The sequence below is a fragment of the Mirounga leonina genome, unplaced genomic scaffold, assembly GCF_011800145.1.
Source record: "Mirounga leonina isolate KUSES-001 unplaced genomic scaffold, KU_Mleo_1.0 Mir_154, whole genome shotgun sequence".
Taxonomy (NCBI): Eukaryota; Metazoa; Chordata; class Mammalia; order Carnivora; family Phocidae; genus Mirounga; species Mirounga leonina.
In genome coordinates, this window is record NW_023270389.1 from 58,596,892 (window position 1) to 58,624,087 (window position 27,196).

At 38.7% G+C, this 27,196-nt stretch overlaps 1 protein-coding gene across 2 annotated transcripts in view; it reads right to left on the bottom strand.

Annotated features, from left to right (window-relative positions):
* Positions 1 to 21,908, bottom strand: part of MAEL (maelstrom spermatogenic transposon silencer) — a 36,119-nt gene extending 14,211 nt beyond the window's left edge. Inside the window, exons 1-8 of one of the 2 annotated variants that reach the window (XM_035009561.1) lie at positions 21,777 to 21,908; positions 21,413 to 21,505; positions 19,656 to 19,755; positions 18,399 to 18,554; positions 17,181 to 17,222; positions 8,311 to 8,435; positions 7,507 to 7,561; positions 7,246 to 7,387 (exon numbers count right to left, since the gene is read on the bottom strand). In XM_035009561.1, coding sequence (XP_034865452.1) covers positions 7,246 to 7,387; positions 7,507 to 7,561; positions 8,311 to 8,435; positions 17,181 to 17,222; positions 18,399 to 18,554; positions 19,656 to 19,755; positions 21,413 to 21,505; positions 21,777 to 21,908 — 845 coding nt within the window. The remainder of the gene's footprint in view (positions 1 to 7,245; positions 7,388 to 7,506; positions 7,562 to 8,310; positions 8,436 to 17,180; positions 17,223 to 18,398; positions 18,555 to 19,655; positions 19,756 to 21,412; positions 21,506 to 21,776) is intronic. The other variant, XM_035009562.1, reaches the window with a different exon arrangement.
* Between the last annotated feature and the right edge of the window lie 5,288 nt (positions 21,909 to 27,196).

The following is a 27,196-nucleotide window of genomic DNA, read 5'->3' on the forward strand; positions in this document are numbered from 1 at the left end:
ATTCAACATTATAAACATTTCAGTTCTCCCCAAGTTAATTTATAAATTTAATGCAATCCAAGGAGTTTTATGGAGCTGGACTGAAGTGAAGTGATACTTCTGAATATACGTTTTTGTTTAAAAACATTAAAAAGATAAGAGAATCAACAAGGATGGGAAAAAACAGAAATGGAATAAAACAAGCAAATGGACTGAACTATATTTCAAAGGAATAATTTAACCACACTGAAGAAGGGGGAAGAACTAACCCAAATAACTTTTGAACAAAGTATTTTGACTATATGCCTTCAGACTAAAAAACAACTGAAAGCAAATTCTGAACTATTAATTTTTTTTTTACAGGGTATCACTTAATTCTCTAACAATTGATTTTTAATTAATGTATTCTAGGACTAAACAAGAATACTGAGTGCCAGGTTTTTCGCTCAGAAAAGGGAAATACAAAAATAGAAAAATGGAAAACTGGAAAACAGTATGTGTTGAACTGGAATTATGGGTAATTAGTATGAACTCATGGTGAGACAGACATAAAAATGTGTGTGGAGGGAGTGCCTGGGTGGCTTAATCGTTAAGTGTCTGCCTTTGGCCCCAGTCATGATCCCAGGGTCCTAGGATCGAGCCCCGCACTGGGCTCCCTGCTCTGCAGGAAGCCTGCTTCTCCCTCTTCTACTCCCCCTGCTTGTGTTCCCTCTCTCACTGTGTCTCTGTCAAATACATAAAATCTTAAAAAAAAAAATGTGTGTGGAGGCTGTGTATATATGTAGCTCTCTCCACCAAGGGGAACTAGAATCAATAATGCTCTAGCAGGAATGAGCACACCTAACACCCACACCCTATCTCCTAAATATGTCCTCCATTTAAAGGAACCAGGGCTCCATGGAGAAATGGGTAATCCAAAGCTGAAGCAGGGAAAGCACAAGGATGAGCCTGGAACATATTAAGCCAGAAAGCAAAGCAGCATTCAGAGAATGATGAAGAAATGTCAAAAGGACACAGAAACCACTGCTTTGAAGGGACTCCCACTGGCCATAAACATCAGTCAAACCTAGCATAAAAAATAAGTTGATAGTAACAGATTATAGCCCATTAAAAAAATAGGAATCGAGGCCATACTCATTATTTTTTAAAAATAAAAGCTCTCTTGGGGTGCCTGAGTGGCTCAGTCGGTTGAGCAGCTGACTCTTGGTTTCGGCTCAGGTCATGATCTCAGAGTCCTAGGATCAAGCCTTGTGTTGGGCTTCCTGCTCAAAGGGGAGTCGGCTTGAGGTTTCTCTCTCCACCCCCCCCCCCCGATGACTCTCTCTCTAAATAAATAAATCTTAAAAAAATAAAAGTAAAGCTCTTCCTTACAGTAGAATGCCAACTAATAAACATAAAGGGAACAACTGGATTAGAAAAATCACCAGTCCATAAATATAATAATTACTGATTCAGGCAAAAGCCATCAATGGATGTGAAAATTAAGAGGCAGACTGAAGTTTGAGAATATCTACCAAATCTCAAAATATTTCCCTATAAAATATTAATCACAAGGTGAAAACCAGTAACTTCTCAAAGGAGAAATCTGGGAGGCACCATCTTAAGTGATCAAAGTTATCATCAGTAATGGAACAAAAGGACTTCATATGCATCCAATAGGACACACTGAAAAGAACACACTGAGAAGACACATAACGTATGTGGTACTCCTGCCAAAAATATATAAACTCAAACTAATCATGAAGAAATACAGGCAAACTAAAACTAAGAAACATTCTATAAAGTAACCGGCCTGTACTCTTCAAAAATGTCAAGATCATGAAAGTCAAAGTAAGTCATTTGCAAATATCTTCTCCCATTCTGAAGGCTGCCTTCTAGTTTTGACTTTTTCATTTGCTGTGCAGAAGCTTTTTATGTTGATGACATCCCAGTGGTTTATTTTTGCTTTTGTTGCCTTTGCCTCAGGAGATATACCTAGTAAGAAGCTACTACAGCTGATGTCAAAGAGGTTACTGCTTGTGTTCTCTAGAATTTTGATGGTTTCAGGTCTCACATTTAGGTCTTTCATCCATTTTGAATTTATTTTTGTGTATGGTGTAATAAAGTGGTCCAGTTTCATTCTTTTGCATGTTGCTGTCCAGTTTTCCCAACACCATTTGTATATTTATAAAGAACTGATAAAACTGAACACCCAAAAAACAATCCAGTTAAAAGGTGAGCAGAAGACATGAACAGACATTTCTCCAAAGAAGACATACAGCTGGCTAACAAACACATGAAAAGATGCTCAATATCAAAACTACAATGGACATCACCTCACACCAGTCAGAATGGCTAAAATTAACATAGGAAACAACAGGTGTTGGTGAGAATGTGGAGAAAGGGAACCCTCATACACTATTCATGGGAATGCAAACCGGTGTAGCCATTCTGAAGAACAGTATGGAGGTTCCTCAGAAAGTTGAAAATAGAGCTACCCTCCAATCCAGCAATTGCACTACTAGGTATTTACCCAAAGGATACAAAAATACTGATTTTGGGGCACGTGGGTGGCTCAGTCGGTTAAGTGTCTGCCTTCAGCTCAGGTCATGATCCCAGGATCCTGGGATCGAGCCCCGTGTCAGGCTCCCTGCTCAGTGGGGAGTCTGCTTCTCCCTCTGTCTGCTGCTCCCCCTGCTTGTGCTCTCTGTCAAATAAATAAAATCTTTAAAAAAAATACTGATTCGAAGGGATACATGCACCCCAATGTTTATAGCAGCATTATCAACAATATCCAAACTATGGAAAGAGCCCAGATGTCCATGAACTGATGAATGGATAAAGGAGATGTGGTGTATGTGTCAGCCATAAAAAGAATGAAATCTTAGAGGAGGGGGGCAAGGTGGTGGCAGAGTAGGGGACCTTGTTTCATCTGGTCCCTCGAATTTAGCTGGATATCTATCAAACCATTCTGAACACACACAAATTCAACCTGACATGCAAGAAGATTTATCTGGACCTCCACGAGCAGAAAAATGACTACTTTTTGCAAGGTAGGAACCTTGAATCTTCAGGGGAAATATCGAAGATAATGAAGAGGGGAGGGAGCCTCCATAAGCCAGCCACTGGAAAGTGATATAACGCCGGAGCAAAAAATCAGGCCCCCTGGAAATCTGCTCTAGTGAGAGGCACCCCTTCTGAAAAGGGCAGAGGGGATGAATAAGGCAGCATTCTAGGGGGATCATTGTGGTCTCAGGATTCCAGGAGACTCACAAAGAACGGGTGAGCCTGAGGCGATAGAGTGCCCAAGCAGTGGAGTGGGGAGACTGGTTGTGGTCAGTGAGCCCAGAGGGGACTCTCAGCTCCGGACACCATAAACTGTAAGCTGCACTGGTAAGGAGATCGCCCTCTGCCTGACCACCCTGAAAAGGACTAGAAGGTGCGAACTGTTTAACATCCTAGGGGAGATATAAAACAGCTTGTGCCCAAGACAGGGCAACAGCATTCAGGGCGGTGTGGCCCACGAAAGGACACTGGGGCAGCACCCAGCATGACAAGGGAGCTGCAGAAGAGGGCGCATGCATGAGCCCATGACCACTAGCAGTTGTGGAGTTACAAAGCGCAGAGATGCTCCTGGGTCCCCGTGACTCCCCTGGGAAAGGTGTGGCAGGCACGAAATGCACAAGTCTGTGGAGCTTGATACATGCAGAAGTAGAGATGGTTTGACCCGGATGGGGTGGGGACAGCGACATTGCGGCTGTGGGCCAGAGATTCCCGCACGGCCATATTTGTTCCAACCCTCTAAAGAGAAGTGGCAAGCCACCAGGGAACAAAAGCCACACAGCCAACCAGTTCACATTAAGCCTATCCCCCTGACAAGAGGTGGGGCAACTCCACGCAGGCAAAGAGGCCTGAGAAGCCGAGCAGCAGGCCCCTCCCCCAGAAGACAGACGAAGAACAGGTGAAAGATAAGCTTACTTCCCAGAGGACTGTAAAACTCCAGCACCAGGGGAAAATAATATAGGGAGCTCCAGGTGTTCCCTCACTACTCCTTTACAGTTCAGGCTAAAATTTTCTTTCTTTTTTTTTTTTTTTACCCTGTTCCTGTTTCAAACAGATTCTTATTTCCCAACCTGTTTTTAAGTCACTTAACTTTTATTTTTTTCACATCTATGTTTTATAGATTTATACCCAATACTAGCCCATTTTTCACTCTATTCAATTTTATCTTGATACAGACACACACACACATATAAGTTCTGATTTCTTTGCAATTTGGGGATATAGTGTCTTCTAACATACAGACCAAAAATCAATCAGGAACAGGCAGATCACCCTGCTTTGTCCACCCTGAGAGATGATAATCTCTCTCCCCACTCCCACCTCCCCCTTTTTTTTCCTTTCTTTTTTGTTGTTTTGGATCATCTTGGCCTTGGTTGCATCTGTGGTAGCTTTTGACCACTTTGGATTTTTTTCTAAGGTGCATCTTGCTTGGGTCATGGTTGATACTTTGGACTCTGTTCATTCACTCAACCATCCCTCAACAGAATGACTAGGAGGAAGAACTCCCAACAAAGAACCAGAGACAATGTCCTCTGCCACAGAACTTGCTTATATGGATATAAGCAAGATGTCAGAGATAGACTTCAGGATAGCAATTATGAAATCAATAGCTAGGCTTGAAAAAAGCATAAGTGACAACATAGAATCTCTACGGGCAGAAATGAGATCTAACCAGGCCGAACTTAAAAATGCTCTGCATGCGATGCAGTCTAAACTGGATACTATAACAGCCAGGGTAAATTAGGCAGAAGAATGAATCAGTGATCTAGAAGATAAGCTGATAGAAAGGAAGGAAGCCGAGGAAGACAGGGATAGGCAACTAGGAGCCCATGAAAATAGACTTAGATCAAGGACACCATGAAACATTCCAATGTCAGAATTACTGGGATCCCCGAGGGGGTGGAGAGAGAAAGAGGACTAGAAGGTATATTTGAGCAAATCATAGCTGAGAACTTCCCTAATCTGGAGGATAAAAGCATTCATGTCCAAGAGGCAGAGAGGACCCCTCCAAAAATCAAAAATAGATCAACACCCCAACATATAGTGAAGCTTGCAAATCTTAAGAGACAAGGAAGCTATCCTGAGAGCAGCTGGGGGAAGAGATTTCTTACGTATGGAGGGAGGAGCATCAGAATAACACCAGACCTATCCACAGAGACCTGGCAAGCCAGAAAGGGCTGGCAAGACATATTCAGGGTACTAAATGAGAAGAACATGCAGCCAAGAATACTTTATCCAGCAAGGCTGTCATTCAGAATGGATGGAGAGATAAAGAGCTTCCAGGACCGGCAAAAAATGAAAGAGTATGTGACCACCAAGCTAGTCCTGCAAGAAATATTAAGGGTGATTCTATAAAAGAAGAAAGACCCCAAGAGTAATATAGACCAGATATTAACAGAGACAATCTATAGAAACAGGGACTTTACAGGCAATACAATGGCACTAAATTCATATCTGTCAATAGTTATTCTCAATGTGAATGGACTGAACGCTCTTATCAAAAGACACAGGGTTTCAGATTGGATAAAAAAGCAGGACCCATCCATATGCTGTCTATAAGAGACTTATTTTGAACCTAAAGACACCTCCATATTGAAAGTGAGGGGATGGAGAACCATTTATCATGCCAACGGACCTCAAAAGAAAGCTGGGGTAGCAATTCTCGTATCAGACGAATTAGATTTTAAACCAAAGACTGTAGTAAGAGATGTAGAGGGATACTCTATCATACTTAAAGGGTCTACCCAACAAGAAAATCTAACAATTGTAAATATCTATGCCCCCAACATGGGAGCAGCCAACTACATAAACCAACTAATAACCAAAATAAACAATCATATTGATAATAATACATTAATAGGAGACTTCAACACTCCACTGAGAGCAATGGACAGATCATCTGAGCAGATCATCAACAAAGAAGCAAGAGCTCTGAAGGACACATTGGACCAGACAGACCTCATAGATATTTACACAGAACATTCCATCCAAACACAACAGAATACTCATTCTTCTCAAGTGCCCATGGAACTTTCTCCAGAATAGACCACATACTGGGTTACAAATCAGGTCTCAATCTATACCAAAAGATTGGGATTCTTCCCTGCATTATTTTCAGACCACAATGCTTTGAAACTGGAACTCAACCACAAGGAAAAATTTGGAAGGAACACAAACACTTGGATGTTAAAAAGCATCCTGCTAAAGAATGAATAGGTCAACCAGGAAATTAAAGAGGAACTTAAAACAATTCATGCAAACCAATGAAAATGAAAACACATCAGTTCAGAACCTATGGGATATTGCAAAGGCAGTCCTTAGAGGGAAGTACATAGCCATCCAAGTCTCTCGCAAAAAATTAGAAAAATCCCAACTGTACAAGCTAACCTTACACCTAAAGGAGCTGGAGAAAGAACAGAAAAGAAAGCCTAAACCAAGCAGGAGAAGAGAAATAATAAAGATTAGAGCAGAAATCAATGAAACAGAAACTAGAAGAACAGTAGAACAGATCAACAAAACCAGAAGCTGGTTCTTTGAAAGAATTAGTAAGATCAATAAACCCCTAGCCAGACTTATAAAAAGGAAAAGAGAAAGGACCCAAATTAATAAAATCTTGAATGAAAGAGGAGAAATCACAACCAATACCAAGGAAATAGAGACAATTATTAGATCTTATTACCAGCAGCTATATGGCAACAAACTAGGCAATCTGGAAGAAATGGATGCATTCCTGGACACTTATAAACGACTGAAACAGGAAGAAATAGACAATCTGAACAGACCCATAACCAGCAAGGAAATTGAAACCGTAATCAAAAACCTCCCAAAAAATAAGAGTCCAGGGCCAGATGGTTTCCCAAGGAGAATTCTACCAAACATAAACATGAAATTATTTCAAAATAAAAAATACTTTCAATTTATTTCACTTACGTATTTCTTATATGTAAGTCTAAGAAACCTATGTAATAAAATGTCTGTTTAAATAAATATATTCTTTCATCAGTACAAAAACCCTAAGTGATAAAGCACCATGTCAGTTATTTGGTAGTGTGTTTTGTTTCTAGTTGTAGACAGAATGACAATCAATGGAATCTTATTATTCAAAGAAATAATAATTCCAAAGTTTCATAGGAAAATACTTCCTGTTGATGAGAAAGGAAAAATTAATCCTGCCATATTTTCTCAGTTCAAAAAGCCATAATCACTATCACAAAACCACCATACCTTGTGTTGCTAGAATAATCCCACATGGCCACATCTAGGAGGCTCCGAACCCAGGTTTTAGAGGGCTCCTTAAGAAACTTTTGCTGGTAGATCCCCACTACAAGATCTTCTACAGTGAGAAGTTCTAGATCTTGCCTGATTTCTTCCATAGGTAAACAGAAAAAGACAAACAATTACTGAATTTAGGCACATAGAACATGTATACCAAAATGGAAATAGAGTTATTATAATGCACTTCAACAGTGACCTAGTTTTACTTACCTGATGCCTTTGCCATATGCTTCAAACACCAGTTGACTCTGGCTCTGTCATCAGACTGGGGAGGGAAAAAAATTACTTTTATTTTCTCCTACACTGAGTTAATTTTAATCAATTGCTGTCCTTTCAAACTGGGGAGGTGGGGGTGGCAGGAAGGGAAAGACTAAAGAGTTTGTGACAACTAAATGAGAACCATAAAAAAGAGCAACATGTATTTTAAAAGACTACTGCTTTTAATAACCAGTTACATTTATAAAGCAATGTTAACAGACTCTCTGAAAAGCAAGGGAAATCTAGGGTAGGCACATGAAGAAACCAATGTTCAGAAAAAGATAAGGTAATCTGTCCATGGTTACACTAAAATACTTCAACTACTAGCTAAAAGAATTTAGACAAAATAAAGAATAAAGGCTCTCTAAAGATTACAAAAGAGGGTCAAGAGATTGCTACAAAAACAGTTCTGAATAAACGGTAATCTTACTTAGAAGGATGGGTGTGTACAGATTAGAACACCCTTTCTTCAGAGTAAAAAGATACTGAGAAGATATTTCAGCAGGAGAAACTAAAAACATGAGATCAAAGTAGAAATACATTCAGCTTTTGCAGTCTTCGGAATCCCTATAAAACCACAGGAATTATTATACCTAATCACATTCAAAACAATTCACAATGAACACGTTTTAACACACACAGCTAACATACAAGCAAACTTACTTTCTTTGGATATCTTTCATGGATCTTTCAGTATCTAAGTGGATGCCTTAAAAAAAATTCTTAAAAAAAAAAAAATTCTTACAATGAAATTACCTTGCAGTAGATAGGTGGCCAGTTTCCTGCATTTGGGTGAATAAACCTATAAAGGTTTTGTAACACAGTTGCTTGGTCATGCCCAGATTCAAAGTTTGAAATAGGAATCTTGTGACTAGAATCACCTGAAGGGAATAAAAAGGAGGAAGGAGTTCAAAATTTGACCAAGACAAATATTATGAAGTGGGTAAGGAAGTAGGAGTTCAGGAAGACAGTACTGGGTAACTCATATTTAAGCACTTATACCAAGCTTAGGTATGGTTAGGTACTTTTTTATCCCATAATCTTATGGGAAAGGGGATATACACATATTAGAGAAGACACAACTGACAATCACAGAAGTTAGCACAGTAGGTTAATAGTTGGCAAACAATGGAGTCAGGACTCAAACCCAGATTTAAGAGCCTCTATGTTTTCACTATTCCCATCTACCTTTCATGAATCTGTTTTATACATATAAGGCTGGAGAACTTAACAGCAATGACTGCTTTTTAAAAGACTGTAGGATTAAGATTTCCACTTCCAGTAAAAAAAAATGGACAAAATAATTCAGACCAACCTCCCACAAAAATTTAAAATACCTGAGGATATCAAGAGCACACACAGTAGCAAGAAATTATTAGATCCAGATGCAAGAGAATACAGAAATCCAGAGAGGCTCTCCAGAGAGCCTAGCTCTGGGGGCAGTTTTCCCCCTGCAGTTATTTGCTAATTCTAGAAGAGGAAATTGAACAGCCGAGAAGTGTGCTTTTGACAGCTTTTGGGACCTGGTTTGCTCGGCCCCCAGCTATCTAGCAAAAGCAAACATAAATCCTCTCTGGATGAAGGGAACATTGTTATAAGCCCCAAATTACTTTAAAATCATTTTTTCAGCATGGCAGGGAAAAGGGTGGACAGGAAGGTGGAAGAGGAGAAGCCTGAGAAGCCAAGGTAAGCTGGAGCCTCTGGAGTAATGGAGGGGAAAGTTCCAGTCGCAGTGTTGAGAAGCGAGCTGCTGAAGAAGCAGCTTGCAGACTTCCCAACAAAGCCTACAAACATCTCCAAGTTTGGATTTGCCATAGGTAGTCAGACAACAAAGAAAGCCTCAGCCATATCCATCAAACTTGGATCAAATAAACCTAAAAAAACGGTTTCAACTCTTGCTCCAAAAACCTTTTCAGTAGCAGCAGCTTTTAATGAAGAGGAAGACAGTGAACCAGAGGAAATGCCTCCAAAGATGAGAATGAAGAATACTGGAAGGGCTACATCTACATCCCAATTCCTTCAATAAAGTAAAGCATGGTTTCTCTGATAACCAGAAGCTATGGGAGCGAAATATAAAATCTCATCTCAGAAATGTCCACGACCAAGACAAATGATGTGTTTTGAAACTGGAGGATGGCGTGGGTGTGAAGTTAAAAGGAACAGTTTCCTTTTTTAAAGAATGGTAATAGGATATCTTTGGAGCCACCGTTTTTTTTTTTTTGTAAGATTGGGTGGTGGTACTCTAACAAGAGTTTGAAATTAGAGTTAATTTACGTTTTGTATTCAGATTTCACGACGTTTGCTAATTTTGTAGTATCATGTGATTAGTTTCCAAAAGGTTACAGATAATTAAAAAAAAATCAGAAATGGTACTTTTCTAAGAATTGCATTTTTTTTTTTAAGACACAACTATTAGCACATTAAGAGGGAGGCAAAAAGTTATCATCTATTTAAACTGCAAGCAGTTACTCTTAACTCCCTTATTAACCTAGCCTGTCTGGCTCCCAGGAACAGCCTTATAGAGAGGGAGTATTTTATTGGGAGGAAAATGTTACTGGAATATATTAGATAAAATTAAAATACAGCTTTTTTCCTAACGGGCCTTTGTTTTGTTTCAAGTCATCATAAACGAGGTATTGCACTGCTATCAGTTGGTATAGATGCTTAGCTCTTTAAAAAAACTTTTTAAAATTTCATGTAAATTGTTGAGTATTTGAAATAGCCCACTTCACCTTAATGGGTCTTGTCTACCTTCATTAGTCTTCAAAGACCATTTGCTACCAAAGTAAATCAGTATTTTGAATGTGCTTCCCTTGGTTTTTGTTATTAGCTAGTCCCTGTAAGCATTTCCACCAGATCCTGAGGCATCACAAGGAAGCGCTTTTCAAATACAGACCACCACCAAAAATTTAAATGTACATATAATAAATATTTGGCTGGGTTTTTTTTTAAAGGTAGAACCAAAAAAGCAACATTGTATGAAGATGAAAAGGAGAATGATGTACTTTCTGCAACTCTGTTAAAGCTTCAGTTACTAACTTGTGAAAGTGATTTGGTTGGACTTAATACAAGAATTCTTTTTTTTTTTTTTTTAAAGATTTTTATTTATTTATTTGAGACCGAGAGAATGAGAGACAGAGAGCATGAGAGGGAGGAGGGTCAGAGAGAGAAGCAGACTCCCTGCCGAGCAGGGAGCCCGATGCGGGACTCGATCCCGGGACTCCAGGATCATGACCTGAGCTGAAGGCAGTCGCTTAACCAACTGAGCCACCCAGGCGCCCCAATACAAGAATTCTTATTTTAGCACAGTAATAGGATTCAAAGTGTATACATATTAATCAATGACCTCTCCAAAGTACAGCTTAGGTACTGAAGGTAAAAGAAAATGCATCTTTAAACATATCTTATGGGATCTTTGACCACATATACTTTGTTAGATCTATGTATTGTAGGGTTTTAAAAAAAATTTTGTATATTTTTTTCATGTGATTTTTCACATCTTTAAAAGCATAGACACAGATAAAAGAAACATACAGTATAATGATTTCCTTGAAAACTCCTGCAGTGTTTAATTTGGAAGCAGCTTCAGACTATTTTATTGGTGATAACTACTGGCTGGGCTCTTTTAATAGGTAATAGAGAAGCAACCTGTATACATCCCTAACACTTTGTTCATTTGCATTTAAGTTTAGAGTAAGCCCCAAACAATGGAAATGTGTATAGAACTATTAGTTCTTACATGATTTAATTATATCAAGATACATGAATTTAACTTGCTTTAATGTAAGCAAACTTTCCACTTTTGTCCATTTTACTGTTTACTTTAAAATAACATCCCTCTCCTACATGTTCTTTTCTGGACTCAAATGAAATATTAACCTAAGGTCAAGATGGGAGAGAAATGACTGAGATCAATGTCTTTACTAAAATGCCAATAAATTTGGGGCACCTGTGTGTCTCAGTTGGTTAAGTGTCCAACTCTTGACTTCTTTGTTCATGATCTTGGGGTCCTGAGATTGAGCCCCATGTTAGGCTCCAAGCTCAGCGGGGAGTCTGCTCAAGATTCTTTCTCTCCCTCTCTCCTCCTTCCTGCCCTAAAATAAATCTTAAATACCAATAAATTTGTCACACTAAAAAAAAAAATCATTTTTTCAGCTTATATGAATAACCAGGTACAGGGGCGCCTGGGTGGCTCAGTCATTAGGCATCTGCCTTCAGCTCAGGTCATGATCCCAGGGTCCTGGGATCGAGCCCCACATCGGGCTCCCTGCTCAATGGGAAGCCTGCTTCTCCCTCTCCCACTCCCCCTGCTTGTGTTTCCACTCTCGCTGCTGTGTCTGTCAATTAAATAAATAAAATCTTAAAAAATAATAATAATAACCAGGTACATGAAGAAGAATGAAAACCAAACCAAATTTGATAGGAAGAGATCCAAAGGTATTCCAGCTACTGAAGTTATTCAGCACAGATTTTAAATAATCATACTTATATCTGAGGAGATCAAATTATGAATTTCAGCATATAGTTATAAAAAAGGATACAGAAGAATTTCTGATAATGACAGACTAGAGAAAAGCTGAACAAATGAAACACCTGCTTGAAAACACTGAAGAGATAAAACAGCAGCAAGGAATTAGGGGTCCAAAATCCTGAAGAGGAAGAAATGCTAGAGAGCTTCATTCTGACATTTGGGTTCATTGGTAATTTGGGCATTTACCAATTCTGGAAGAGGAGATTTAGATTCTGGGAGAATGAGTTTTCAACAGACCTAGACTTGTAAGAATTAAAAATATTACTCTACGGGCACCTGGCTGGCTACGTCGGTGGAGCATGTGACTCTTAGTCTTTGGGTTGTGGGTTCAAGCCCCATGTTGGGTATAGAGATTACTTAAAAATAAAATCTTTTAAAAAATATTACTCCAGTATTACTTGAATTTTTAATTATATATTTAATATATACAATTATCTTCTGGCTTCCATCGTTTATGCTATCAAGTCAATTACAAATTTCACAGATGGTCCTTTGGTGGTAATCTACCTTCCCTCTTTTTTACAGATCAACAAGAAATAGATGGGACTCTTAAAATGTCTGAACTCAATTTTGTATTATCTCAATCTCTGAAATTGGACTATGGTACTCTGAGATGGCTAGTGACAGTAGCTTTCTGCCAGAATCAATCATAAATTTTTTTTGGAGAGGAATAACAAGTTTTCCTACCTACTGTTCAGCACTCAAAAATAATCAGAAATATGAAGAGATCTGATACCATGGCTGAACATCAAGATAACCAACAGATCCATAAAGAAGATCTCTATAATAGGGTTATCAGACATAAGACTTTAAAATTTTTTTTTTTTTTTAAGATTTTATTTATTTATTTGACAGAGAGAGACACAGGGAGAGAGGGAACACAAGCAGGGGGAGTGGGAGAGGGAGAAGCAGGCTTCCCGCTGAGCAGGGAGCCCGATGTGGGGCTCGGACCCTGGGATCATGACCTGAGCCAAAGGCAGACGCTTAACGACTGAGCCACCCAGGCGCCCCAAGACTTTAAATGTTCAGGAAAATAAAAAAATAATTGATAATTTCAGCAAAACCATAAGGAACCAAAGGTAAATTCAAAAAACTGAAGACACATTCTCTAACCCATATTAGGACGGCAAAATAACCCTGGTAACAAAATTAGGTAAGACTAATCTCAGTCTTTAACATGATTGCACAAATCCTAAAACAAAATATAAGCAAACCAAATCCAGCAATTTCTTTAAGAGCTATGTAGTGACTATATTGCGTTTACTGCTGGAATTTAAGGTTGGTTTAGCATTAGCAAATTACCAAATGAACAAAAGACACAAATCAAGTGAGACACAGAAAAACCACTCATTAAAATGTACAACTGGTATCTCTAACCAAGCTGGGAATAGAAGGGAACTTCTTAACCCTGATCAAGAGTGCATACAAAAAATGAGAGAAGAAAAAAGAAACAAAAAGCACAGCAAACAGCATACTCTAATGGTGAAACATTAGAAACCAGAGTTCCTAGCCAGCACCCTAAAACAAATTTTTAAAGTTTTAAATAAAAAATATATAGATTAGAAAAAGGTCATTTCACAGATATGACTAAGGAATTTACTAAAAACTCAAGAGTTATAGTTTAGCAATGGCTGGATAAAACTAAACTACAAAAGTAAATAAAAATATAATTTTAGGAGATATCACTTATAAATAACAAAATTTATAAGCTATAAATTTAAGATATTAAGATCATTGTGAAAAAAATTATAAGTATTATAAGGCATTACAGATCTAAAAAAATAAGTAGACTCCTGTTCACTGATAGAATATCATGAAGCTGTCCATTTTCTCCAAAATGATCTGAAAATTTAAAGGGAATCCCAATCTAAACGTCAACAAAGCTTTTTGTAAAGCATTGATACTCTGACTCTAAATCGTATGGAAGAACAAAGGGTCAAGAATAACGATGATGTTCCAAAACAAAGTCAAGGAACTTGTCTAAGTATTAAAATATTGTGTTTAATGGTATGGGTACCAAAAACCAAGTAGACCAATAGAACAAAATAAAAGATATCAAAAAGACCCAGGCATCAACAGAAATGTGGCACTACATACTGAGGAACAAATTGCTTATTGAATAAATGATGCTGAGACAACTGATTATCCACATGGGAAAAAAATGAAAAAAATCTCTACTTCACACCATACACAAGTCAATGCCAGGTGGACTAAGAACTTGGATATGAAAAACAAAACAATAAAAACTATCATTTATGGCCTTCAGGTAAAAGAGGATTCTTAAATAAGACACTAAAACCCCTCAAAACGTGAGGGAAAAGATTGATACATTTACTAAATTAAAAATAAAAACTTTTAGTCATTAAAAGACGCCATAATGACAATAAAAAAATATAATGCACAAACTGAAAATAGGTATCTGCAAATTAAATCAATCTGCAATTAAGTCTGCAATTAAATCAGATACATAATAAAATTCCACAAACCAATGTAAAGGACAATCCAACAGAAAAATTGGGAAAAGATAATGTTGAGTTAAAAAAAAAATACAGGTACAGAAAGAATTATATAAAAGTTAAAAAAAACAAAATTAAATACATAATTTAAATGAATATATATTCACAGGATGCCTGGGTGGCTCAGTCGGTTAGCATCCAACTCTTTTTTTTTTTTTTTTTTTTAAGATTTTATTTGACAGAGACAGCAAGAGAGGGAACACAAGTAGGAGTGGGAGAGGGAGAAGCAGGCTTCCCGTGGAGCAGGGAGCCCCATGCGGGGCTTGATCCGAGGACCCTGGGATCATGACCTGAGCTGAAGGCAGATGCTTAACGACTGAACCACCCAGGCGCCCCAAGTGTCCAACTCGTGATTTCAGCTCATGTCATGATCTCAGGGTTGTGGGTTTGAACCCCAAGTGGGGCATGAGCACGGAGCCTGCTTAAGATTCTCTCTCTCCCTCTGCCCCTCCCCTCCATCCCCCCAACCCCCGCTCATGCATACTCTCAAAAAAAAAAAAATGTACTCACAACAATAAAACTATTCAGAAAAGAAAGGAAATGATTAGCACAAAATTCCAAATAGTGTCTCTCTTATAAAGAGGGAGGGGGATGCAATCAACGAGAGATATAATGACCTTCAATAGGTGATAGCACACTGCCCTTATTTCTTCTGCTGACTGGGGAATGCACTGCTGTTCATGAATATTCTTTATACCTTAAGTCAATGTTACATTCTTTGCGTATGAAGATTTTAAAAGCTGATAGACCTTTTGTATAGGAAGCCTGAAAGCAGTTCTCAAAGCTTTGCTTGTTTTAAAGCAAAACTTCTCCCAAGAAAATTAAGCAGTAAAATGGACAGAATCAGAGCTCCAATGATTAAAGTGAGGGAGAATGAGAAGGACCAAAGACCTCCTACCCCCATAAACTCATACAGAACCTGAAGTACCCTTTCCAAGAAAAACATGGCAATGAGGATGAGGAAATCAATAGATTCCATATCTATACCTCTTCCAAACTTGAAATTCTTTGATTCTAATGTGCTAAACCATCATGCCCATCCATGAAGTATTCACTCGATCTCACTTCACTTTCACTTAGCACAGGAGCATTTGAAAGATCTACATGTACATTCCTTAGCTCCTACTCACTCTGCATCCACACGTAAATTTGCTTCAGTGTATTCCTCTATGAACCATGATCTTTTCCTAAGCATCAGGCTGATTACACCAGCATAAGCATTTTTAGTTATGTCAACATAGCCATCACTCTAATACAGTCATTTATGTATCTTCTTTAACCGGCACACTTCCCAGGGTTACCAAATTGGCAATTTAAGACCTGTCTAAATTGGTGAACTCCAAAGCAGCTCACCAATGAGCTTTCCTGAATGAACTGTATTCAATTTTAATTAGTTTGAAAAATAAATTAAGAAAACATTCCTAGAGTCTTTAATAGGTTTCTCTTAATCTGGTTAACTTGAAAATGTTGTAAAAAGAAGCCTTAAAAACTTTTTAAAAATCAAGTATTTATCAGAACCAAAATAATGAACAGTAAGGCCAGTGGCCTGCTCACAAACAGCAGGGATTCCAATGCACTCAACCAATGAAAAAACCAGAAACAGCTGAAGTAAAAATGAAGTTAATCACTAGCTAAGTTTCTATTTTTGTCTTACCACCACCTATTTAGTTAATAACTTCAGATGATGTAACACGTGGGGAGATTAGCTAGATTCACACTTCAAAATCTACAACAGAATTCCTCTTCTGTATTATATAGGTTTTTCATTCAAAGCTATAAAAGGACCAACTAAAAAAATTTGCCCCTACTTTGTTCCACAGTCTACTGCCCTGATCCCAGGCAAACAAAAAAAGTCTAGTACATATTTTTCACTAAGACTGGAAAAAACTCAAAGGACATAACCAAAAGGGACTCTAAAATATTCTTTTCATTTATAAAGAACAGCATTATAAATATAACAAAATAGCTGCTTGTTATGGCAGATTTGAAAAACTTATTTCTAATTTCAAACACTTCTATAGGCTAGTTGTCTACATTTTTAAGTAAAAAAACAATGACACTTTTGAATGTAAATTAAAAATAAAACTATTATCATGTGGACTCTGAAAAACAAACAGGGTTCTAGAGGGGAGGGGAGTGGGAGGATGGGTTAGCCTGGTGGTGGGTATTGAGGAGGGCACATTCTGCATGGAGCACTGGGTGTTGTGCACAATGAATCATGGAACACTTCATCTAAAACTAATGATGTAATGTATGGGGATTAACATAAGAATAAAAAAAAAGAAAAAAAAACTATTATCATGATTTTCATTCTAATCACAGAGGAAACTGGTTAAAACCTAGTTCGTAGAAGAGTTCAGTTCAGAGTTTAGGTATACAGTCATATCCTTTGGTATCCCACAAGTCTATTTAATTTTAAATTTTTTAAGGATCACATACACCACCTACCATTTCTATGAAGATTCTCCAACAATAACGTTATTCTTCCCCCAACTTATGTTTTATGTGTCCATGTAAAGTCTTAACCAGGTACATACACACTCAATGCCTATTATTCTATCCCATTCCCTCATACTTACTTGCAGCCTGACAATGAAACCGAAATCCTCGTGGAATTTCACCTGTAATACAAAATATTTTGTTGAGAGCAGCTCTCTGGTTTTGCTAGAGCCATATGCCATAGGATGGACTGAGTCATAACATAGGTAGGTAATGGCTATTGCTATGTGAAAATACAAAAAAAATTAAACTTTCATAGAGGTTTATTTTTTTTAAAACCAAAGGAATGATGACTATTAAAGAATTTTGGTATATTGTCTAAACTACTTTAAAAAGGAAGTTACTCCTTACAGAAAAGAAATAGTAAAGAAAATTTAAGGAGTCTTAGCTAGGGGCACGAGGCCCTTAACATAGGGCCTCATGTACGTAGATCTAAAAAAAAAAAAGTCTCCAAATTCAATCTTTTTATAATGTTTTACAACTGTATGAAGAAAAGTAGTTATTTAATTTATCCTAAGCAGCAGCTCTCACAAGTGTGAGTAGGATGATTAGTTTCTGTCATCGAAACACAAGAAAAAGCGCTGGCTTATTCTAATGAATTTTAAAGCAACTGACAAAACTAAAGATGAAGTTCTTCTTTCCCCAACCTCTACCCCTTCATTCTTCTCCCTATATGTTTCTCCTATCTGCCTTTAAAGGTATACTGGTCTTTTAACTATCCTCTTGGGAACCTAATGGAATCCTAGGTCTTCATCACTACTTGGTTTGCTGGGTGGAAGAGCCAGAAGAGCTCCTGAGAACATCCGAGAGATTATTACGTGTCAGGCTATCTTCACACCTTCTCTCGTACTCCTTAGAGCAGCCAACGATACGTATTAGTCCTACTTTACAGATAAGCTAATAAGTTCAGAAAGGTTAGGAACTTTGCTCAAAGTTATAAAATAACAGCAGGTTAAAATCTAGTGATCTCCAAGGTGAAGGATGGGTTAAAGAAATAAAAGAGCAAAGGCATAAAAAGCTTTTAGAAAATTCCAAGATATAAGGCCACAGGTAAACAAACAATAGGCTATTTTTCAGTCATACTAGCAACCCAACTCTAATACTTTCTTGAGATTAAAAGCTTAAACTAAAAAACTGTGTGTAAACACCTAATTCTTAACAATTTTTCAACCAATTATAATGAAGTCTTACTACACTTTAAGAACTATACATCAGCCCTTAAGAAAACAAATCCTGTTGAATAAAGTCAACATAAAATGAATACTGTTTAATATCTAGCATCTACTCACTCTACTTACCAGGATTTATAAAACTGTGGAAATCTGCCATAATACCTTCTTGGAGAGAATATTTAACACAGCCTATTTCACAAGGGAGGAAGCGCTGTTCACAATGAGGAGGTAGCTCGCCATGGCTAAAAATGTTCAAAAAATAAAAAATGCCTCCAAGGAGAGCTAAAAAAAATAAAAAGAAAAAAAAGTAAGACAACACAAACAGTTGAGAGTTGAATCCTCTACAAAAGCAAAAGTTTTAGAACCATTTTCCTTGTGTTCCCATAATCCTAAGAGCTGGAAAAGAGAAAACTAATCATCTGTACCAGATAAATGAATCAAAATTTTTATAATTACACTTATCAAGAATTACAGTGGTAACCACTCTGCATGAAGCAACGAAATTGTTCAAACTTGAAGCCAGCTCTACATAATTTAGCTAAACATAAGCCCCGAATTTTAGGAATGACTTAAGAAAAGCTGTGACCCATATTCAACAAATACAAGAGGTTTGGGAAATAAAGCCAAGTAGAATCAGTATAGAAAAACTCTGATATAAACTATGGACAATTTAGTTCACTCTTCACTTTTTACCAATATAAATAAGAACACCGATAAATTCTCTAAAGAAAGAAATACGAGAATGTGTGAAGGGTCTTATTTAACAGGATTGGCCACATTTAAGAGTGTTAAAAGTTGGGACACCTGAGTGGCTCAGTTGGTTAAGCAGGGAGCCTGCTTCTCCCTCTCCCTCTGCCCGCCATTTCCCCTGCTTGTGCTCCCTTTGTCTGACAAATAAAATCTTAGGAAAAAAAAAAAGACTGTTAAAAGTTTATTAATCTTCAACAAAGTCAGAACACAAAACAGCCAGAAAGAATAACAAGGATTCTTATTAGCTAAGTTCTTTTCTAGGCTAGCTCAGTAATTCAACTTCTTTATAATTTAAATGTACTTAAGGGTCTAGCTATAAACACTTAAATTTACGAAGTATATTTAGTATATTATTATAATATTATTATTTAGTATATTTAGTAACATATAAAGTGGTTATTAACCAAGAGACCAGATTTTTGTATAAAACAAAACAATCTCTCCACTGTTATTTCAACAAATGCAAATTACCCGATCTTTTACAACTTTAGCATTACCATATTTGAACCCTTGTAGGCGATTATTCTGAAATGCAGGATCAAAATGAACAGAACACATAATTACTGATCAATATATCATTGTGTTTTGCGCACCCACACTTATCTAAGCGTTTTGCTTTTAGGATTACTCTACCTTGATCACTTTTTAGAGACAAATTTGACATATCCAGGGGTGAAACATTCTGCCTTGGTACAAGCATGCCTGGCCACCTCAGTGGAGTGGAAACAGGTTTCTAAAGAGGAAGAAAATAATTGATCACATACTCAAACTCTTACTGGGCACTTTATACAAATACTTAAATTCAGCAAAATACCTGAAAAACAGTTCACAGATTACTTCAGTAACCTCTGTAGGCCAATGAGCCCAATGAGTAAATAAGCATGTATTTGTCAGTGACACCAACTCCCAAAGGCAGACAAGGGCAACATCTATAAATATTCTGAATCAAAAGGTGAGTGGTAAATGACCAATTCAACAACCATTTGCCCACTACTGATAATCTAAATTAATCCCCCAGTGGCCAAAAGAACATCATTGGACAAAGTAATTTGTTTTTCACTTAAACTAAAAACCCAATCATGCTGACTTCAAGACTCAATGAGTACATATACAGCATGGCTTACATTTTGAGGGAAAAGGTCTTATAAGAAATTATAGTTAAAAAAAAAAAAAAAACAAAAAACCAAGGTTCTCCCGTATAACTAAGTACCAATTCGACTGATTAGAGCTTCTATTCAAACATACATCCACAAAATAAAAATCTCTCAAACCTAAAGCAAGCAAAGCTCTCTTGAATTTCAATCCAATGTTGACAGTTTAAAGTAAGAATGGAATTTTACTATGTAAGAATGGAAAGAACAGGGGCGCCTGGGTGGCTCAGTCGTTAAGAGACTGCCTTCGGCCCAGGTCATGATCCCAGGGTCCTGGGATCGAGCCCCACTTCAGGCTCCCTGCTCTGCAGGAAGCCTGCTTCTCCCTCTCCCACTCCCCCTGCTTGTGTTCCCTCTCTCGCTGTGTCTCTGTCAAATAAATAAATAAAATCTTTAAAAAAAAAATGGAAAGAACACGGAGGGGGAAAAGTCCACAGTTACACTGAATTTTCCTGATACAAATCAACAAGAAAATTTTTATTTCGTACTTTACCATTCTACTACACATAAATGTACCCAAATCAACTTTATTCAACTCTTACCTATAAGGCACACTAACATGTTTACCAACATGTGCAAGTTTTGTTATTTTAATATTTTAAACACAACAGCGTGCCTGGTTTCAGGTATAATTTAAAAAGAGAGAATGGTCCAAACTACTTTTTTAAGATTTTATTTATTTATTTGACAGAGAGAGAGACAGTGAAAGAGGGAGCACAAGCAGGGGGAGTGGGAGAAGGAGAAGCAGGCTTCCTGCTGAGCAGGGAGCCCTGTGTGGGGCTCGATCCCAGGATCCTGGGATCATGACCTGAGCCGAAGGCAGACGCTTAACGACTGAGCCACCCAGGCGTCCCGGTCCAAGCTACTTTTAAACATTAAAAAAAAAAGGGGGGGTGTCTTTAATCATAAAGGGGTTGAAAGGAACCCTTAGAGATCATCTAGTACAAACCTTAAAACCCAACACTCTCATCACTGATCATGGTTTATTGGTTGCAGGTTTCCTAACAGGGATTCCCCCAGCCTTTCAACACCAAATAACGACATGTGCCCTAGTTAGGAAACCTGTTGGCTTTTTAACAGGCATTCTGACACCAGGGGGAAAAAAAAGAAAAATTCTTCTTTGCGCTAAACTGAATCACCCACTAGCCCACCCTTGGCATTCACCCACTCACTCATCCCGCATTTAGTGAACATGCCTATGTGCCAGGCGGGTAGCGGCTCTTCTCAGGCTAACTTTACCTTTTTCTCTGAAGGCCCAGCGTCCTTTCCCTGGGCCGCTCTCCACTCTCGAGCCATTTCTGCATATTTCTCCTTTTCTTCCTCCCTCAAAAGCTTGGGGACATTTAAGGGGGTTGAGAAAGGAGAGAAACAGCAATGAGGACCGAGCGCCCTAGGCCCCAGAGGCAGAAGCCCAGACATTACAAGTGGTTCCTGCGTTGGTTTGCCCTAAGGCGGGAACGGGGGGCTTCCTTCCCCTCCAGCAGGGGCCAAGGGGTCACTGGCCTCCTTGAGGCCTCTTTCCTTGTCGCCTCGCCCTCCCACTTGCCCAACTGCCTGGTCCGCCCCCCTGGGCCCCCCTGCCCCCCACTCCCTCCAGTCTTACCGTCCAGTCAGCAGAGCAGTAGGGGATGGCATCAGCTACGCGAGCCACAGGCAGCCCTCGCCTCCGTAGCTCGGGGATCTTCTCCTGCACAAAGAAATAGTAGGCATTACGGCTGGCCCTGCGGTTTGGCATGGCGAGCGAGGCCAGGATTCGACGACGTGGGCCAGAGACACCACAAGCCGCCGGCGCCCCAGCCGGGCTCCCGCCCTTAGTAACCGAGGCAAGCGCCTGCGCGCGAAGGCCTGCAGCTCTCGACCAATCAGGGCACTGTGCGCAGCCGCACTGGCCTCGCTGGCAGAAAAACAGTCTGAGACTGACTCGTGGGGCAGTGGGGGTGGGGTGGAGGGGGAGCTTGGTCACAGGTGCAGTGCATTCTGATTGGCTGGGTTGAGGCGTTGGCGGGGGTGCTGTCGCGTGGAAGGTTTGGCGCAATTCCTGTACATTATTGCGTAATATGTGTCAAAGCCGGTAGAGGAAAAGAGGACTAGTGAGTGGTTCAAGTTCTTTCATGTTTTGTAACTGTAAAAGGCCAACTCTGTGCCAAGCGCCGTGAAAGGTGTTGGGTGGGGGACAGAGTGAGGAGCACGACAAAAAAGATCTTTTCCCTCCAGAAGTTCACAGTACAGTGGGGAGAGTTTGAGGGGAAGATGACAAAACAAGTGCATCAACCAGTATGGGTTTTTCTTTTTTTTGATTATTGGTTTTTTGTTTTTTCCCCCATTCTTAAGTTAAACTTGTTATAATTGCAAAGAATATGTTTTTTTAAAAAGCAAATTTTAAGTGTTAAGAAGAAAATGTACAATAAGCTAGATTTAAAATAATGTCCTTGAATAAAATTTTATAGATTTCCTCATAAAGGTGGTGTCATTTTTTTGTTAGTTTTATTCCTGGTATATATTTGGAGCTACTATGAAAGCTTTTGTTTCCATTGCATCTTTTTTTTTTATTCTTTAAGTTCAATTTAGTTAACATATACTATATTATTAGTAGAATTTAGTGATTTATCAGTTGCATATAACACCCAGTGCTCATTACATCAAGTACCTTCCTTAATGCCCATCACCCAATTATCCCTTATCCTCACCCCTGTCCCCTCCATCAACCCTCAGTTTATTTCCTAGAGTTCAGCTTCTCTTATGGTTTGCCTCCCTCTCTATTTTCATCTTATTTTATTTTTCCTTTCCTTCCCCTATGTTCTTCTGTTTTGTTTCTTAAATTCCACATGAGTGAAATCATATGGTATTTGTCTTTCCCTGACTGACTTATTTCACTTGGTATAATATCCTCTAGTTCCACCTACATCATTGCAAATGGCAAGATTTCATTCTTTCTGATGGCTGAGTAATATTCCATTGTATATATATACACCACATCTTCTTTATCCATTCATCTGTTGATGGACATCTGGGCTTTTTCCATAGTTTGGCTATTGTGGACATTGCTGCTATAAGCATTGTGGTGCATGTGCCCCTTCAAATCACTATGACTGAAAGGGTCAACCAGGAAATTAAGAATTTAAAAAGTACACAGAAGCAAGTGAAAATGAAAACACGACAGTTCAGAATGTTTGGGATGCACCAAAGGTGGTCCTAAGAGAGAAGTATATTACAATACAGGCCTTTCTCAAGAAACAGGGAAGTCTTTTTTTTAAAGATTTTATTTATTTGACACAGAGAGAGACAGCCAGAGGGGGAACACAAGCGGGGGGAGTGGGAGAGATGGAGAAGCAGGCTTCCCGCAGAGCAGGGAACCCAATGCAGGGCTGGATCCCAGGACTCTGGGATCATGACCTGAGCCGAAGGCAGATGCTTAACAACTGAGCCACCCAGGCACCCCATGAGACAGGAAAAGTCTTAAATATACAACGTAATATTACATCTAAAGGAGCTAGAAAAGGAACAGTAAATAAAGCCTAAATCCAGTAGGAGAAGAGAAATAATAAAGATTAGAGCAGAAATCAATGATATAGAAATTAAAAAAAAAAAAAAAAAGAACAGACCAACAAAACTAGGAACTGGTTCTTTGAAAGAATTAATAAAATCAATAAATCCCTAGCCAGACTTATCAAAAAGAAAAGAGAAAGGACCCAAATTAACAAAATCATGACTGAAAGAAGAGAGCTCACAACCAACACCAAGGAAATACAATTTTAAGAACATATGAGCGACTATATGACAACAAATTAGACAATTTGGAAGAAATGGATGCATTCCTGGAAACTTATAAACTACCAAAACTGAACTAGGAAGAAACAGGAAACCTGAACAGACCCATAACCAGCAAAGAAGTTGAAGCAGTAATAAAAAATCTCCCAACAAACAGGAGTCCAGGGCCAGATGGCTTCCCAGGGGAATTCTACCAACTATTTAAAGAAGAAATAATACCTATTCTTCTGAAGCTGTTTCCAAAAATAGAAATGGAAGGAAAACTTTCAAACTCATTTTATGAGGTCAGCATTACCTTGATCCCAAAACCAGACAAAGGCCCTACCAAAAAGGACATTTACAGAGCATGGATGGAAAAATTCTCAACAAGATACTAGTCAATAGGATCCAACAATATGTTAAAAGGATTATTCACCACGACCAAGTGGGATGTATTCCTGAGCTGCAAGGGTGGTTCAACATCTGCAAATCAATCAACATGATACACTACATTAATAAAAGAAAGGACAAGAACTATAATATCCTCTCAATAGATGCAGAAAAAAGCATTTGACAAAATATAGCATCCTTTCTAGATTAGAAGTCTCCACAGTGTAGGGACAGAGGGAACATACCTTAATATCATAAAAGCCATATATGAAAAGCCCACAGTGCATTTCATTCTCAATGGGGAAAAACTGAGAGCTTTTCTCCCAAGGTCAGGAACACAACAGGGATGTCCATTCTCACCATGGTTGTTCAACATAGTACTAGAAGTCCTAGCCTCAGCAATCAGACAACAACAACAACAACAAAAAATAAAAGGCATCCAAATTGGCAAAGCAGTAGTTACAATAACTCTTAATGTCCTTGTCTGTTCAGTCCATCATCTGTGTCATTTCTGGGTCTGGTTCTACTGATTGATTTTTCTCCTTATTGCTTCTTTGCAAGCGTGGTAATATTTGATTTGATGACAATTGTAAATTTTATCTTTTTGAATGCTGCATATTTTTGTCTTCTTATAAATATTCTTGTGCTTTTTCTGGGACAGAGTTATGTTATTTGGAAACAGTTGGAGTATAGTTTTTCCTCCTTTTGAGGCTTGCTTTTATGCTTTGTTATTTGGTATCAGAGCAAACTTTAGGGCTAATTTTCTCCTCCGTTGATATAATACCCTTAGTACTCTGCCTGACAACCCATGAATTTGGAAGTTTTTCCATTTTGGCTGATGGAATCACAAACTATTTCTAGCCCTGTGTGAATTTCAAGGATTGTTCCTCCTAATCCTTTCAGGTTGTTCTTTCTCTGGCACTGTGTAGTTTCCTCCCACACATGCACAGAGCAATATTCAGCTGGAGCTTCAAGGGAGATCCTTAGCAGATTTCCAGAGCTCTTTCTTTGTACTGTTCTCTCTTTTCTGGTACTCTGCCCTGCAAACTCTAGTCACTGTGACCTACCTAGACACCAACTCCATCTCCTCAACCCAGGGAGACCACAGGGCTCTGCCTAGGTTACCCCTCTTGCTGCATTCTGGATACTCTCTCCAGGCAGCAACCTGGGGCCATCAGATGACTCACCTTGTTTGTTTCTGTTCTTGCAGGGATTACTCACCTCTGCTCCTCTATGTCCAGTGTCTGAAAACATTGTTTTATATATTTGATCGAATTTTTTTTGTTTAAGATGTTGGATAAAGTGATTCCCTGTTATTCTACCTTGGCCAAGATTGCTTTACCTTATTTTGATATTTTATTTTTTATTATTTTTTAAAGATTTTATTTATTTATTTGAAAGAGAGAGAGAGACAAAGCGAGGGCAGGACCACAAGGAGGGGGAGTGGGAGAGGGAGAAGCAGGCTTCCCGCCAAGCAGGGAGCCTGATGTGGGGCTTGATCCCAGTACCCTGGGATCATGACCTGAGCCGAAGGCAGATGCTTAATGACTGAGCCACCCAGGCGCCCCTTATTTTGACATTTTAAAACAATATGTAGATTTAACTGCTAAATTTTTAGATATGTAATCAGGACAAATCTCTCTGAGGAGACACCATTTAAAGCAAGAAAGGATACTAAAAAATAGAGCTAATCATGTGAAGAATCAAAAAAAAAAAGCATTCTAGATGGAGGGAACAGCATGTGTGAGGGTCTCAGACAATAAATAGTTTGGTGTATCATCAGAATAGACAGAAGATTGGTTGATGCTACAGTTGTGTGTCCACTCAGGTGGAGAAGGTGCATGCTGAGGATGGAGTGATCAGCAGGAATTTGGAGATGGCACTGTCCAGGGTTCAAGTATTACTAAGTATGTGGGTGGTCATTGAAAGATTTTTTTAAAAGTGTCATGATATGGTTTACAGCTGAAGAAGATCAGTCTTTTTACTATTTGGAGAATAGGTTCAAAGAGGCAAGAATGGGCATGGGGTGACTAGTTAGGAGGTCCATTCAGAAGTCCATGTGAGAGGTGATGGTGACCTAGAACAGAAAGGAAACAGGAGAAATGAAGGGGAGAGAATGGTTTCAAATTGTGCTTTGGGGAAAAAAGAACTAACTGATGGATTGGATGTAGAAGTGAGAGAAGGGGAGGAATTCTAGAGTTTTGGCTTAAGTAACCCAGTGGCAAGTCATGTCTTTTTCTAAAATAGCAAGAACTGGGGGAGGGAGGACAGTGCTGGTACCAAAGAGGGTCCAATGCTCCTCACAATTTCTATTACCTGCTCCTTTCCTTCTTTGATACAACTGATTTTTTTTTCAATCTTACCTAAGCAAAGTCCTATGTAAATGGATCAGTTTTTCCCTCTTTCCACCCAGATTGATTTTCTTATTCAGAAATTCTGGAGAGTGGTAGGTTTTGGTTGGGATGTGGATGGCAGGGGGATCAAGAATTTAGTTACGGATGTGTTAATTTTGAAATGCCTCTTATACATTCAAGTGGAGATGTCAAGTAGGCAGTTGGTTGTCTATGCCTGGTGTTCTGGGCTAGAGACAGAATTTGGAAGCAATTTGGGCATAAAGATGGTATTTAAATTCATAGAAATGGATTAGATCACCTAGGCTGAGGGTGAGGAGAGGAAAAAAGTTTCTAGGATGGAGTCCTGAAGAACACCAGTATTTAGAAGTCAGAAGAGGAAAACCCAGCAAAGATGACTAAAAAGGAATGTCTGAAGAAGCAAGGAGAAAACCAGGGAAACCAAAACAAGAGGAATATTTACAAGAGGAAGTGCTTCATTTATTCAATAAGTGCATATGGAAAGTCTGTGGAATACCAAGCTCAGTTTTAGGGC